At 46.1% G+C, this 15,642-nt stretch overlaps 1 protein-coding gene across 1 annotated transcript in view; it reads right to left on the bottom strand.

Moving 5' to 3' along the window:
* Positions 1–15,642, bottom strand: part of CROCC2 (ciliary rootlet coiled-coil, rootletin family member 2) — a 1,620,686-nt gene that overhangs the window by 1,298,227 nt on the left and 306,817 nt on the right. Inside the window, exons 6-10 of the mRNA XM_086944022.1 lie at positions 14,760–14,866; positions 6,779–6,944; positions 6,356–6,462; positions 6,004–6,231; positions 5,166–5,262 (exon numbers count right to left, since the gene is read on the bottom strand). Coding sequence (XP_086800148.1) covers positions 5,166–5,262; positions 6,004–6,231; positions 6,356–6,462; positions 6,779–6,944; positions 14,760–14,866 — 705 coding nt within the window. The remainder of the gene's footprint in view (positions 1–5,165; positions 5,263–6,003; positions 6,232–6,355; positions 6,463–6,778; positions 6,945–14,759; positions 14,867–15,642) is intronic.

Here is a 15,642-nt window from a genome sequence, read left to right as displayed (position 1 = left end):
GTGGTTTTTTTCAGTAATATTGTGGTCTCTACGCCAGCGTCTCTCGAGGTTCCTGCATTGTTGTTTTTCAAGTCTAAGTGACTCTGAGAACCAAGGGGCCAAAGGAGCAGTTCAATTTTTAGAGGTATTTTTAAGTGGTACTAGAGAGTTGAAGGCGTTATGGAGCCATTCAGAGTAATTGGATGACGCAAGTACAGGGTCTAGTGTGGAATCATAGTTAGTAGATGACAAGTATGTTTTATGGAGATGCTGATCACTGCAACTCCAGGCTTTACACTGTGTGGGTGGGATTGAGCTAATGTGCATGAGAAAACCACATAGAAACCCTCTATTATTATTATTATTATGCTGTTTTGTTACGCGCTCAATTACTACCGGAGTATCCTGGCGCGAAGATGAAAAAGAAGAAACAGAATAAAAAGGAAACTATGAAGAAGACACCTATTATTATTACTATTATTATTCTGTTTTATGCGGCCTATGTGGAGTCAACCAGCTCCAAGGGTGCAAACCCTAACATGAGGGTCATTAACCATGCATCAATGACCATGGAGCCACAAAACTGATCCCAAGACCAAAAAGAAATAACATCCGACGTGGTCATGCACCTCTTAAAAACGCGATCTGGAGGAGCACCCGGCCCAAATGGCATTTCGTCCATGGTGTATAAAGGGTCGGCTGGGAAAGGGGCCACAGTTATGACGCCCTTTTTCATGGAGTACAGGTCGGAAAGAAGCATCCCCGAGTCATGCAGGGGCTCAAGCTTAGTACTACTATACAAAAAAGGCTTGCGATCTAACCTAGAAAATTACCAAATGATCGCCCTCTTAGACGCAGATGGAAAGTGCTAATCCAGCACACTAGTACAAGAACAGATGGCTTGGGCAGAAGTGTGCAAACTGATTCCGTAAATGCAAACAGGCTTTCAAAAGGGATCTCACATTGAAGATAACTTGGTCTGTATGTACCATCTGATCGTGACAACAATCGCAAAAAAGGGAGGGCTTTGTGTCTAGCCTACATCGACTTCCAAACAGCGTTCGACAGTGTGGCCCGCCCGAGATTGTGGATGAAACTCAAAAACTGGGGCATGGACAATGCACTAATAAATGCACTGGTCACCTTCTACTTGGAAACCTGAGTCAAGATCAGAGTCTCATCTGGCTGGTCCATGACCCCAAAAGAAAAACCGAAGTATTAAAGCAAGGATGCTTACTGGCCCCAATACCTTTTAACCTGTATTTGGAGGATTTACGAGATTATCTGGCTGATGCCCGCGCTTTTCCCATAGGTTCGCCAGACCTAAAATCCAATCACTACAATACGCAGATGAGACAATATTGCTTTACCAAACTCCAATCAGGCTACAGCGGGCTTCTCACTGCATTGGCATCTTACTGCAAAGTAAATACGCTGAAAATAAATAGGGCTAAAACAAAGGCGATGATAATCTCTACACAAATAAAGAGGAGAGGCTCGTGGCATGTTATGTTAATAATAAACCCATAGAGATAGTTACAGCATACAAGTACTTGGGAGTGTGGATCAACCATAAAGGAAGGCAGTCCACTCACAGCACCACAATGCAAGGTATGGCATAATTGCTAGAGGGGGCCTTCTGCAGAGCAAGGAAAGTCATGAGCTCACCTGACTTTCAGCCCCTAATTTGAGTAATGAGGGTGAAATTCCTGCCATCAGTGGCCCATGGCGCAATAGCCTTTACAGATAAAATGTCACTGTGGCTGAACAGAGCCCAGTCAGCCTGCTTCCGAAGAGCATTTTTCTACCAACTCCTACTTCCCATGCGCAAATCCATACAGAATTTAAGCTGGCATCTCAAAAGTGGATACTAAAAACCAGGTTCATAGCCTACTGTCTAAAAGCAAGTCAACTTGTTAAAGAAGTGCATCTGGTTAATGATAAGCAATTCAGGATCAACATTGCATGACTTTTGAACACAGTGTGCCAAAGTATTGAAAGCTCATGAATTATATACTGCCCCTACACCCTTACCCGCAGCAGCAAAAGAAGCAAAGGTTATGTCGGCCGACAGTGATGCACTAAACTTGAAAAATTCAAGTCATGGAAGTTGGGCTTCAAAATTATACAACAGCAAGGGCCTTCCACATTACATGTCCTCTCCTTTAAAGACAACAATGAAGCGTAAAATGAAGGAAAGGCGACTCAGTGCGGCTGGCAGTACGTTTCATGAAATTTCTATCTGCTGTAAAAGCCATGCTGGGTTCTGACTATCACATAGAATTATACATGCTAAATGCTGTGCCAATCATTTTATTCTCTATGTCTCTACAGTTGACAAAGTGATGTTTTTGGTTTAAATCTTTTATAGAATTTTCACAGGAAACAAAAACATGAAGGGTTTGCTTTATCCCACCTCCGTAGCATACCCAAAGATAATGTGCAATCAATACATCTGAGGAGCGCCGGTCAGGGCTGCTTAACGGCAGAAAGCGCTCGAAAAGCCTTAAAAACAATACAAAAACCCCCTCCCTCCCCCTCTGTTCACCAGGAAAACCATCAGCTCCAGCATAATCTATAGGAAGATGTAGGAAAACATTTATTTGGGCTTGTGTGTCCGCACTCTCTTGGGTTCCTGTGGGGCTGGCAGCAGTGTATCAGCCAACCGTAAAAGGCGGAGATATCTAGGGCAACTTAATTCACGGAATTCCCCAGTGAGTAGTGTCAAAAAGGGGCACCACAGCTCCGGGAATTCTTCCCCCCTCCCGGCCTGTACCAGCGATAGCTTTTCCATTCCAAGCACCATCCACAACCTGTGCAACCAACCCAAGTGGGGGGGGCTATGCGGTGATCTCCAGTGTGCTACAATATTTTGGGTGGCCGCCCCTAGGGCTATAGCGATGAGTCGTCCCCTTCGGGAATTCAGTGGGTACATTAGGGTGTTGGGGAAGCCTAGTAGAATGTAAGCAGGGAACTGGGGCAATTGTGTATCCAAGTGAGAGTCCACCTCATCTATAATTGTGTCCCAGTATTCTCGTATGTGTTTGCAACTCCAGAGTAGAAGTTCTAGAGTGCCTAGTTCCCCACATCCCCTCCAACAGCGGTCACTGACGTGGGGGTCTGCTCGGTGTAGTCGCTCAGGAGTATAATACCAGTATGTGGCTACTTTCGTCAGTGTTTCAGTGAGGCCAGAGTGGTATGCGGAGTGCCCTATCTATCTATCTATCTATCTATCTATCTATCTATCTAGGATGTGCAATAAAATCTATCTATATATCTATCTATCTATCTAGGATGAGAATAGCTTTGAGAAGGGGTCCCTTTGGGAAACTACTTGAGGAGGAAAACAGCCTTTACAATGAAGCTGAGCTACATGTACCATGTCCCTGCAAATAAACAAAGATTGCCTGAACCACACATATGCCTTAACCACACATATACAGACAGCGTCTAGTGTCTGAATAGATGAGGAGAGGAACAGGATGTGTTGCAACAAGATGCTCTGGACGCGGACACGAAGTAAGGCTGGTGCCGGTTCGAGAGGCGGTAGTTTTTAGGGGTGGGATCAGTTTTAGGGCTCAGGGGGCGGGGAGGGTCGAGGTAGTTTTTTTAAAGAGGTTTTAGGGCACACATCGAGGGGATAGGGGTAGTTTTAAGGGCTGGGACGGGTTTGGGGGTAAGTTTTTGGGAAAGGGTCAGTTTTAGGGCAGAGTGCTGGGGTTTGGGCAATTTTTTTAACGGGGCAGGGTTTTAGGGCTCCAGGCAGGGTAGTTTTAAAGGCAGGGTGGGGTAAGTTTAAGGGCTCATGGAGGGGGGCTGGGGTCTGGTAGTTTTTAGTAGGGGGCAGGGTTTTAGGCCTCAGAGTGGGAGAGGGGAAGGAATAGTTTTAAGGACAGAGTGGGACAACTTTAGGGCTCAGGACGAGGGGGTTGGGTAGTTTTTTGAAGGAGCATGGTTTTAGGACTTAGGGCTGGAGAAGGGGTCATCTTTAAGGGTGGGGTAAGTTTAAGGGCTCACAGTGGGGGGCTGGGGCTTGATTGTTTTTGGTAGGGGCCAGGGTTTTAGGCCTTAGGATGGGAAGGGGTAGTTTCAAGGGGACAGCGGAGTTGGTTTTAGCGCTCAGGGCGGGAGGGTATCGGGGTAGTGGAAATTTATCCTGCATATCCCTTCAGAAAACATGCCTTTACAACACAATTTGTTGTAAAGGCATGCATGGTAAAGGAATGTGTGGTTAATTCACATTTGTTATTGCAACAGTGTTACCAAGACATGCGTGGTTCAGCCGTGCACGCTTCTTTCATACAACCACTTAAGGAGGAAGAAATTATTTGTTCATATTAGAGAAAGATAGTTCAAGACAGTGTGAGGGAAGGCTAAAGAATGATGGCATGGTGGTATGTGGGAAGGACAGCAAGAGATGTGCGAGTATAGGATATAGAAGTATAAGTTGAGAATAACCGAAGACTGAGGATGATGGGAAAGGAGTGAGTGTCTCTAGAGAAGAATTTATGAGTGCAAAAGACAGTATGTATAAGCAGAAGATAATGATTGATGAACATTTTACATAGGAAGGACACCAAAAAGAGATTGTGGAACAAGACAGAGACTGTTTGAGGGAAATACGGCAAGCGGCTGTGTGAAAGAACAGAAAGAGATAATGTATGAATAAAAGGCAGTACCACAGAACAATTAGGAGGAAAACACACTCTACGAGGGGAGGGAAATGAAAGGAATAGGGGCCATCATAAGCAAGTACAGGGAGATACCAAACTTTGAGAAATAGACAAAGCAACAATAGCAGGAATCATTGAGTGGAAAGCTAGCAAACAGATACGAGAGAATGGGTGAAGACTGAGTGACAGAGTGACACAGACAATGCAACAAAAAAAGGCTTTGCATACAGACCAGCAAGAGTTGGACAGACACTACCAGCTAGAGGATGGGATGAACAGAATGAGCAAGAGGGCAGGGCGGACAGAGAAAAAGAGAGAGCAGGGCATACAGTCATCCTGGAGGGCGGCAGACTGAGCCAGCATGACAACGGTAAAACAGAACCTGAGGGATGAAGGGGAAAGGATCCACTGGGACGCATATGCAGAGGCAAAGGTAAATATAGTGAGGCAGAGAGATGGTGATAGAGGAAACTAGGTACAACAGGTAACTTGTAAAACTAAGTATGTTGTTACCAGCTTTTGATAGTCTTGTCTCAGAGAGGCAATGGTTTTCTCTTTCTTGTTGTTTTGTTCTTTCAGCTTTTCCCCTTGAATCACTAAGTCAGAAATCCTAAAGGACACAAGCAAGGTAAAGTACAGTCTAAATTAAAATGAGGCATGTAATTTAAAGGTCCAGCAAAACTTTGACTCAAATGCATGTACACAACTTTAATATTCTGGCTAACACATGCAGTTTGAGCGCAACACCTTTAGAAATATGGAGTACCAAGTGAATTGGTACTGATTGCTGAAACCTCTGAGAAAGTACATTATATTACATGCTAAACTGAATGCTGAATGTTCAACGAGCCTGCAGCAACTGGCAGAAGCGGATATGTCAAAATAAAGGAAACAGACCAGAATATTCGGTCAGGGTGCTATTTGGTAACCTCTTGCCCAAAGCTCCTTTGACTGTAAATGTATTAGGACACTCACTTTATAGAAGGGATCGCCTGAGGGTACCAGCAATCCCAATTCTCCTCAAAGATGTCTATGATTAGTTTCATGAACCCCGTTTCAATCAAACAAGTTCCCTCTTTTTTGACTTAGAATATTTATGTGTGTGCAATTTAGTTTTAATCTAACACAATTAAAATGAGCCAAAAGCTACATTTACCTTAAGCTAACACCAGTTACACTAAGCAATGCTCACCTTTAATGAGACAATGTGTGTGGTCTGAGCGGTGGGGGGGGGGCTGATGGGGTGGTTCCCAGCTGCATGTGCCTTCTACCCTTTGCATCCACCTTTGGCACAGACTTGGAGAATGATCCTGTATCAACATTCAGATCTTCAAAGTTCTGGTTTACTCACCTAGAGTTCAGCTCCACCTTCTCAGTATCCCAACGGCTCTGCAGCTGAATCATCTCCCGCACCTTGTCGCGGAGCTGCTGCTCCAGACGAGCTCCATGCAATGTCTGTTTCTCCAGTGAGGAAACAGTGCTACTCTGTGACAAGCGTATGTTGGAATCTAGATTCAGGCAGGCGGTCTGAAGACGTCGAGTTGTCCTGGCTGTGTCAGTTTTTAGCTCATAAAGGCCCCTGAAAGGGAAAGATGTGACCACAAGATTTTCTACATAATAGGGACAGATTCTGCCACAGTATCCTACATCATAAGTGGAGCATGGGCCAGAGCCCAGCTTCCCAATAAAGATTCAGGACTCACCTTTCTGCGGACGCGCGAAGCTCTGCAAAGTTGCTTCGGAGAGTCACAGTCTGGCGCCAGAGTGTGAGGATCCCACTGTGCTCATTGCTCAAACTTTTGTTGTAGTTCTAATGTGAGATCACCAGAGAAAACAAGTCAAATCCAAAACACTGGAAAGCGATTACTCATGCGAGCCAGTAAGCAGTGAACTACATACAATCCAATATAAATCAACTGTCTTTGGACGGGTTTAGACTGATATCTAACATGCAATGTTGAGATGAAAATAACAGGGCTAACACAACTATGTTACAAAGGCTGTTACCCACGTTGCTGTGCTTGGAAGATGTACTACAGGTATGGAACCTCGGACCCAAGGCTGATACTCGATTACAATAAAATATTACAGTACCAGCTTGGAGCATAGTAGAATTAAGAACTCACCTCTCTGTCCTTCTTCCACTGAGAACCCTGCTGCTCAAGTTCGACTCTGGTTCTATGCAGTTCAGAGGTGGCCATCTCCAGCTCCTCTGCCAGTTTGTGATTGGATGATTCCTTCTGGTCCAGCTGCTCCCGGAGAAGCATGTTCACCTGAGACAGGCCTGTACTCCTGGATGGGAAAACAACAGCCCATGCCCTTCTGGTCAATCTGTTGGGTGTTCACACTCTGCAGAACATCTAGCAAACCATATTATATTCTTTTAAAATCTTTTGTATCTATCGGAAAATGTACTGGTTAGGCCCCTGTTACTATGGGAGAAACTTGTGTGTCACTACACTGCAACAATGCGTTGCACGACTGTGAGAAGTTGCTACTTTTATTATGAGCATGATTGAGGCTTCAGAGGCCTTAGTGTTCAACAGGTGCACATCCAATAAAGCATGATGTGTTTTAAGGTCTTACATGGGCTATCGGTGATGTGTCTTACCTTTTGTAAGCAATGTTTATGCCAGAGTTCAGAGGAAGAACTCGCCATGTATTGAAATAAAACAATCCCAAAACATTCTAATGGTATGACAAGTCGACACAAGAGCATGAAGTAGCATGAAGTAGTCCTTACATTATAACCCCACAGTGATATTCTTCCAGTTTCCTGAGAATTTTACGAGTAGCATCATCTATGTGCCATGTCCCACCTTGTGTTATACAGGGATATATTTTGCTACCCTCTCTGGTGCTTAGCAGAGGTCTTCAAGGATGAAGCAGGCCTTTGCCTCCTTCGTTTTACTCCGTAGGTCTTCGTGTTCTCACATAGAGGGGTTAATGTATATTTCAAGTGTGGTATTTTGCCCAAGTAATGGGGAATTCTATTTTATTTTATTGGCTCAGGTGTGCTCGCTACTCTGGTGGAGTTTAATATTCCTGTAAAATACCCCACATGACTGTTGTTGGTCCTCTTAGCATTCCAACAGGTTGTGTTTCTGAAAATTGTAGCTTCATGCTGTAGATTTTCAGATTTAATGGAGGGTTTGATCACTTGGTCTTTCTAGGTGTAGTCCAAGTCACTTTGTTGTGCTTGAACTTAAAACTGTGTTTTGGACATCAAGGATCATAGGGAATATCACAAGTTATTTTCCTCTCCCTTCTTCGGATGGAAAAAAGGACTAACCTGGAACGGCCTCTCCTCTACCCTCTTCATCTTTTTCTTTCCAGTTCCAGCCGGCAGCAGGAAGCACCCGGGCACACAGGCTCCCCTTAGCCATGACAAGTCTGTAATGCAGCATTGTGATTGGTCTGAGTGCCGAGGATCGGTGCTCAGACGGGGACATGGAGCCTGTGCATGTCCCTCACCAGACTGTGTAATGCTGCTTGGTGGGTAAAAGCCCGATACCAAAGGGGATGATGGACGGAGCGTTTGAGCAAATCAAACAGTCACCCCCCAGTCAACTGATCTGGGTTTAATCCATCACCATTCTTTAGCTCACTCCACCACCCCAGTTCAGACATGGCCCTATAAAAATTAGTCTGACCCTGTGTCTGACCCTGTGTCTCATGGGTGTGGTACAGAATTCCTTTTACTATAATTGCTAACATGATAATTGTTAGCCTGATGTAGCTGCATACACGTTTATTCATAGTTATGTACCATTTAATGTTAATAACGGAAAGTAGTCTTTGTTTCTTCTTATAAGTTAAGTTGCACAGTAGTTAGAAAAACCACACTAACGCCATTTTACATTTGTCGAGTCGGGCCTGCGTAGTGATCACGTGTTTCCCTGTTACTGAGCAAGTCCCAATTAGTTGAGTTACAAGACAGCTGAATTTGTGATGTTTTCTCTGCTCCAAGGTTGCATCTGGCTTTAGAGGTGATAAGCACATTCTTGCCGGCGCCGGGCTGTTACTCCCATGTACTGAGACGAAAGGGAGTTACCCTTTCTGACCTTCCCCATAATAGCGGAAGCAGACTTCTGAGCAGGCTTTGTGGGCCATATGAGGTCCAACCTTAAGATCCTGTACCTATTGGTAGGCTGCCAAATATGGTTATTTCATGTAATGTAACTATGGTATAAATGACTTGTCTCATGTGTAAATCGTCAGTCTTCTTGGCGCACTGACTTGGAGTGGACGAGGGGGCTCCTCTGCGCAGTCTTTTTGTTACTAAACAATTGCCTTTTCTTCACTGCCAACTGACTGGTTTTTTGGTAATAGTTATTGGGCTATTGGTAAGTGTGGCCCTTCTCAATATTTTTCCAGTACTACATGGGAACAGTCCAGCCCGAACTGCCAATCCATGTCTTCCCTGGACCGGTAACAAGCATCCTGGGACCAGATTTGGATTCATATTCTTCATCAGCAAGGCTATCTTGAATCCAGTGGTAGAGTGAGCAAGGGACCCACGTCTGGGCATACCCTGCCAACTTAGGGCGAACAAAGCGATACCAAAGGGGATGATGGATGTTGTTTTTGCATTTGTCACCCCGAGTGGGACGGGTATGCTCAGACGTGAGTCCTGTGCTCTCCATGCCATTGGAATCAAGCTATCCTGGCTGATGATGGGTGATAGCCAGAAACCGGTCCTAGGATGCTTGATTACGGTCCAGGGAAGACATGGCTTGGCAGTTCGGGCTGGACTGTTCCCATGAGGCACAGGGTCAAGACTGATTGGCATATGGCCATGTCTGAACTGGGGTGGTGTGGTGAGCAAAATCACGATGGATTAAACCCAGATCTGTGACTGGGGGTGAATGTATTGCCATTGTGCAACATTCTGCTCATCAATTGTTGTTTTTGCATTTGTCACCCCGAGTGGGACGGGTATGCTCAGACGTGAGTCCCTTGCTCTCCCTGCCACTGGAATCAAGCTATCCTGGCTAATGACTGCTGATAGCCAGAAAGCGGTCCTAGGATGTATTATGCTCCGACCATGACTCGCACCGGTATTATGCTCTGATTAATAAAATCCTAGGACATTACGACCGCTAAGACGTAATTTACACAACCTTTTTTCAAAACGCCCCGAGGAAGCCCCAGGCCCGAAGGCCGTGTAAGGGGGTGAAACACGTGTGGGCTGTTTCTCCACTCACTCTTGAGGATAGAGTGAAAGCTCTTTCATAAATAATTCACACCAAAAAAATCAGTGCGTGATTGGATTTTTTTCCTGCAAAGAATCATAAAACCATCCTTGCCCGGGCAATCCTGTTGAAATCTGTACGTATTAGGGGGTTAGGGGTTTCCCCCAGTCATGGGCAGGAACTAAACAAGTACATTTTTGCTCAATCGACGGCAAGTAAGGGATCAGGACCTTTCACCCCTTATCTTCCAAAAACCAACACCAAAAGAGAAAGACTGCAGCCCCAGTGAGGGAAGGAGCCACCTAACAAGCAGTGGCTAATCTAACCTGCACACCTCAGTCAGGCCCAGAACAGTGCCACAGGAGGGGGAAAAAGGGGATAACATATAAAGAAAAGAGAAAAAGAGGACTTGCAATAAAGGGGCAAGAATCTGTGTTAAGAACATCAGCACAATTGTACCACAGCAAGGAGAAGCCACACCCCAGACAATGAGGGAACAGAAAGGAAAGTAAAGAACCCTCAATATGGCAGATGAACCAAACGTGGCCCAACCGCCCGGCCAAACCAACACAAGGCACGCACTCACAGGAGTTGGCCGACCCCATGACTGCCTCCACCAGATGGAAAACAGGTATAGGGTGTTTGGACAATTACTTCATAGCCACACGAAAGAACGATGGTGCTGTAAAATGCTCTTTACTCCCACACTGGGGAAATAATTTATATCCTATTCAAGCACCTACCAAATACAGGCCTACCTAACAACTATGATGCCACAGTGAGAGCACTCAGTGCTCATTTTGACCGCAGTTAAACCCGGTCTGTGAGAGATTTTAACTGCACCACGCCCACCAGCGGGAAAGTGAAACGACTGAAGTATTCTACGCTAAGCTACGTGAGTTAGCAAGCACCTGCACAGCAGATGACCAGCTCTAGGAGATCCATGCTCAAATGATTCAAGGACAAGACACTACGTGGCTTAATTTTGAGACAACCACATATAGTCCCCGCAAGATCGCACGACCTGTCCGCCGCATGGGTCGATGAGACGGACCTGTCCCTAGCACGAACAGCCGACAAGAATGTGACCATCAAATCTGAATGAGCAGACGCTGTGAGGACGAATGAAAATGGGAATGCCCCCAAAGGACGCCCGTTTAAACCCCAAAGAAACAAGTGCGGCTAATGTGGGTGAGAAGAACACCTGGTCAATGCATACCCTGCACATGGCCGGATATGCTCCCACTGCAAGAGTCCCAATCATTTCACCTCTGTCTGATGGAAAAAAAAACAGAGCAAGGACCTCTAAAAAAAGCAATATGTCAACTGTCAATAATGAATCTTACACACCCAAGTGACTCGAAGTCTACATCCCGACCTACCTACCGGGTTGAAGACTCCTCTCTTGAGGAAGAAGAAGAAGCTTCAACATTCCTTATATCATTCACAAGATGACTGAAGCAGCACAGCAGGCGACAGCCTACGTGCGTGGTCTGCATTGCAAGGCTGAAGTAAAGGCAGTCATCGACACCGGGGCCTCCATAAATGTCATGGGGTAAAACAATACAATGAGTCTCCGACCAAGTCTGAACAAGTCCTGTCCCAATCCAAGATATTCGCATATGGGAGCCAATCATCCTTACCTCTACATGGGCAAATGACAGTGCCCATCCAATCGGAGGGTCACCAGATCACAACAACGATCCATGTTATCGATGAAGGGCTGATACGCTGATCAGTAGCCACACCACGGAAGACCTAGGTCTAGTATCTTTCGTGAGAAGCGTGAGCTCAAACCAGACGGACAAACTACTGGATCAATTCCCAGACCTCTTCAAAGGGTTAGGGTGCCTCAAGCACCCTCCAGTGAAGTTGCACATTGACCCGACGGTGGTGCCAACGGCACTTCGGCACTGCTGTGTCCCATTCCACCTTCAACCGCTGGTTGAACACGGACTGCAAAAACTTGAAGAACAAGGAATAATAGAAAAAGTATCCAGACCAACTCCTTGGGTATCTCCAATGGCAATTGCTGAAAAATCAAAACAGCTGGGGAAGGTACAGGAAAGAATGCCACATAACCCAGACCATGGATGAGCTTGTGGCCGGCGTCAGTGGATCCCGGTGGTTCTCAAAGTTGGATCTGAATGCCGAGTATCACCAACTGGTCCTGTCGGAAGAAAACAGGTACATAACCACCTTCAGCACACACCTTGGACTGCACAGCTATTGGCGCCTCAACTTTGGCATTTCTTCGGCAGCTGATGTATTCCAAAATGCCATACGTGAGACTTTATCAGGGCTGGCAGGCGTCCTAAATGTTAGTAATTGCATTCTCATCCATTCTGCCACTGCAGCTGAGCAATACAGACAGCTTTGAGCCACTCTGAAGATCTTCCAAGACCATGGCTTCATGTTGCATAGAGAAAAATGTCTGTTCTTTCAGCCAGCAATTAAACTCTTTGGGCATATATTCTACCAAAATGGAATACAAGTTGACCTTCGGTAATCTCAGGCGATCAAACAGGCACCACTGCCGACAACCGTGTCTGAAGCACGAAACTTCCTCAGAATGGCGTGTATTGTGGCCGTCGAGGGCCATAACCAGGACAGACACCAAGTGGAACTGGAGTCACCATGAGGAAACAGCATTCTGAAGAATCAAGGACGCACTCCTCAACAACACCACACTGGGGTACTTCGACCTGGACTAGCGCACTGAACTGTTTGTGGTCACCAGCCCAGTGGGTCTTGGGGGCTGTACTCACTCAGGAACAGGCGCCCGGGCGTTGGGCAGTGCTAGCATTTGCCAGCAAAGCTCTGTCACCCACTGAGGCGCAATACACCCATATTTACGTAAGTGGTCAATCCTTAAAGGTCGTCACCGACCACCAACCGCTAATCCATTTTGGCCTGGGGGTCAGTCCCACATCCACCCCCGAGAATCGAGGGGTGGGCCATCCAGCTGCAACAATACATGATGGATGTTATCTACCAACCTGGAGGGAAAAACACGTCTGATTTCCTCTCTCGCCACCCAGTGCCTTCAAAACCCCAGGTTGACAGCCATGAAGCTGAGGTGGCGGAGGCCTATGTCAATATGATCTCAAGTGCTGCTTGTCCATGAGCCTTGACCCTGGATGACATCAAAGACACGGCTGAGGCAGATCCAGTTCTCAAACAGTTGTGTAACATCATCCAAAGCGGCACATGGCAGAACTTTTTACGAGATGCCAATGACTGGTCAGGAAAAGGTTGGGAATGTCTCACAAAGATGTGGAGAGTGAGGGATGAATTCAGCATGACTCAGGAGGTAATCATCCTGCACAGATCCCGAATAGTCATCCCAGCAGCCCTGCAGCGTCATGAGACACAACTAGCTCTCGGAGGACATCAAGGGTCAATAAAGATGAAATCTAGGATGAGGGAGAAAGTATGGTTCCCCGGACTTGAAGATCTGGCCGTAGAGATTGTCCAGAGGTGCCCTACATATCAACTGACAGGTGTCCTGGAAAGACCGGCGCCAATAATCACGGAGGAATCTTGCACTATCCCATGGGACAAAGTGAATCTAGACTTTAGGAGCTTTTCCGATTGGGGAGTCTCGCTAGTCATGATGGATACATACTCCAAATACCCCATTGAGGAAGTTATCAATACAACAGCATTCACACGTGTGGCTCCCGTTTTAGAAAATGCATTAGCACTGTTTGGTTTTCCTTCTGAGATCAAAGTGACAATGGACTGCCATTTCAGTGATTCTCTAAAGCACCACAGAATCTGGCATCGGCGCTTCATCCTTTAGTGCCCCAAGGCCATGGAGGAGAGGGAAAGGTTCATGCGGACCATGAACAAATCAATCCGGATTGCCGTAACTGAACAGGTCGACCTGGAGCGCCACCTCCAGGCATTCCTGTGAGAATATCAGGGCACACCTCACAGCACCACCCAACGAGCCCCATGGACCTTGATGTTTAATGGGTCCTGCAAAGACACAATTCCTGCATGCCCTGGGTGGAAGGCACTTCTCTACGATGCCAGAGAAACCCAAGCATGCAGGGAGAGGCAGAATGCAGCAACCAGCCACAAGAGAGGGGCACGATCCTGAGAACTCAGACCGGGGGACCTGGAGGTTATCAAAGACCAGGGTGGAAGTTCAGGACACTGTATGAGCTGGGGGAGTGGACAGCAGTGAGAAGCAACGGAAAAATGGTAACTGTCAATAAGGGACAGGAGAAAGTGGCCCAACCTTTTTCATGATTTAAGAAGATAGAAGCTACCCTGCAAGACCTAGTCCCTGAGGGCGAGAGAGAGGAGGAAGACAATTCGCCCGGCATGGAAGAAATCACTGGTGCTGATCTAAAGCCAACCAGCAGTCAGTTGCCAACAAGAGAGGAAAGTTCGCCATGCAGCGCATTAGCCAGACCAGCAATCCAGGAGCCGCCCTGTTATGATCAACATCCCCATTACAGCTTCCTGCCCAACCCTCAACCCAGCCTGCGGCTCAAGGATTTAGCATGTCACCTAGAAGAATTTGTCTAATTATTCGCAAGGACTGAGTGGAGATGGGATGTAGCAGCTTAGCAGTCTTGTTGTTATGCCTTCGGGCGCCCCGGATGTATTACTACTTCACCCTCGGCCCAGGCGTGGTCCGACGCGGGAGGAGACCGTTCGTGGTCTTTCGCTCAGCAAAGTATCGTGTGGGTGTGAGTGTCTGTAGGGACTGGGGCCAAGGAGGCGCGTAGCGCGAGGCGGCCTACCTCAAAGAAGGCAGGACGCAACACTACTATTATGGTTCCATTTTCAAACCTAAAGGAACTTATGGCTTGGCTTCTCACCCTGCTACGAATATGACCAAGTGATTATGTTTGCTAAGAGTTTCTCTGAATGTCTTGCCCAGGTCCTGGCTCACCTCTGCTGTTCCTCTTCCAGCCGTAAAAGGGCATTCTCCAGGTCACTGCTGTGTTCATGCTCAGACCTTCGAAGGCGGGACTCTGTTGTGTCCAGGCGGGTCTGAAGCTATGAGTGAAGACACAAAAGGAGAAGTTTTCAAAGTGAAATGCTGGCTCTCCCGGCTAATTTTAAAGTATATTTTACCTGCTTAAACCATTCTTTCTCAGATGAGTTGAAGGATCGTAAATTATATTTGACTCATGACAAACGGTTTCACCATTTTGCGTTTTTATCAATGCAATCGGCAGCAGTGGTCTTTGTATACAAAACAGGACATAAATATATATGTACAAGTCAACGTAAAGGAAAATGTAATAAGATAAAATAAGTGACACAGGGCTGTAAGCATACTGAAGAGTAAAGTATGTGTACATAAGCCTGAATTTTAAAGTTCGTTTACATTACTCGTGTTGTTTAAGTTATATGTTGTTCATTAAAGGGAAATCAAAAGATTTGGAGGGAAGGGAGGAGCGTAAATGGCGTAACGGCCAGAGCTGCTGACTTTGGAACTGGGGAACCTTGCTCAAATCTCAGTGTCGCTCAAACTCCTGTGATTCTTGCAAAATCGCTTAACCCTCCCTGTGCCTAAAAAATAAAACACAAGCACTGGCAAAGCCTCTAAGTCTTTAGTTGCAGGAAGCGTTTGGTAATAGATGGCCACTTTGTGTGTGTTGCCCCGGAAGTCTAAGAAACAAATATCATAATAAATCCTTGGGCTAACACAATAAGGAATATACTGGAGTAGCAGAGTTTCGCTGCAGAGTGCTAAGAAAAGGAGTTAGAAGATGAAAATATTGATCAACTAAGTAATATGATTATCGATGGATTTTTAAGAAAGCTTA

The sequence above is a fragment of the Lissotriton vulgaris genome, chromosome 11 (genome assembly GCF_964263255.1).
Source record: "Lissotriton vulgaris chromosome 11, aLisVul1.2, whole genome shotgun sequence".
Classification (NCBI taxonomy): domain Eukaryota; kingdom Metazoa; phylum Chordata; class Amphibia; order Caudata; family Salamandridae; genus Lissotriton; species Lissotriton vulgaris.
Note: the sequence above shows the minus strand (reverse complement) of the source record. Positions and strands in the feature narration are given on the sequence as shown.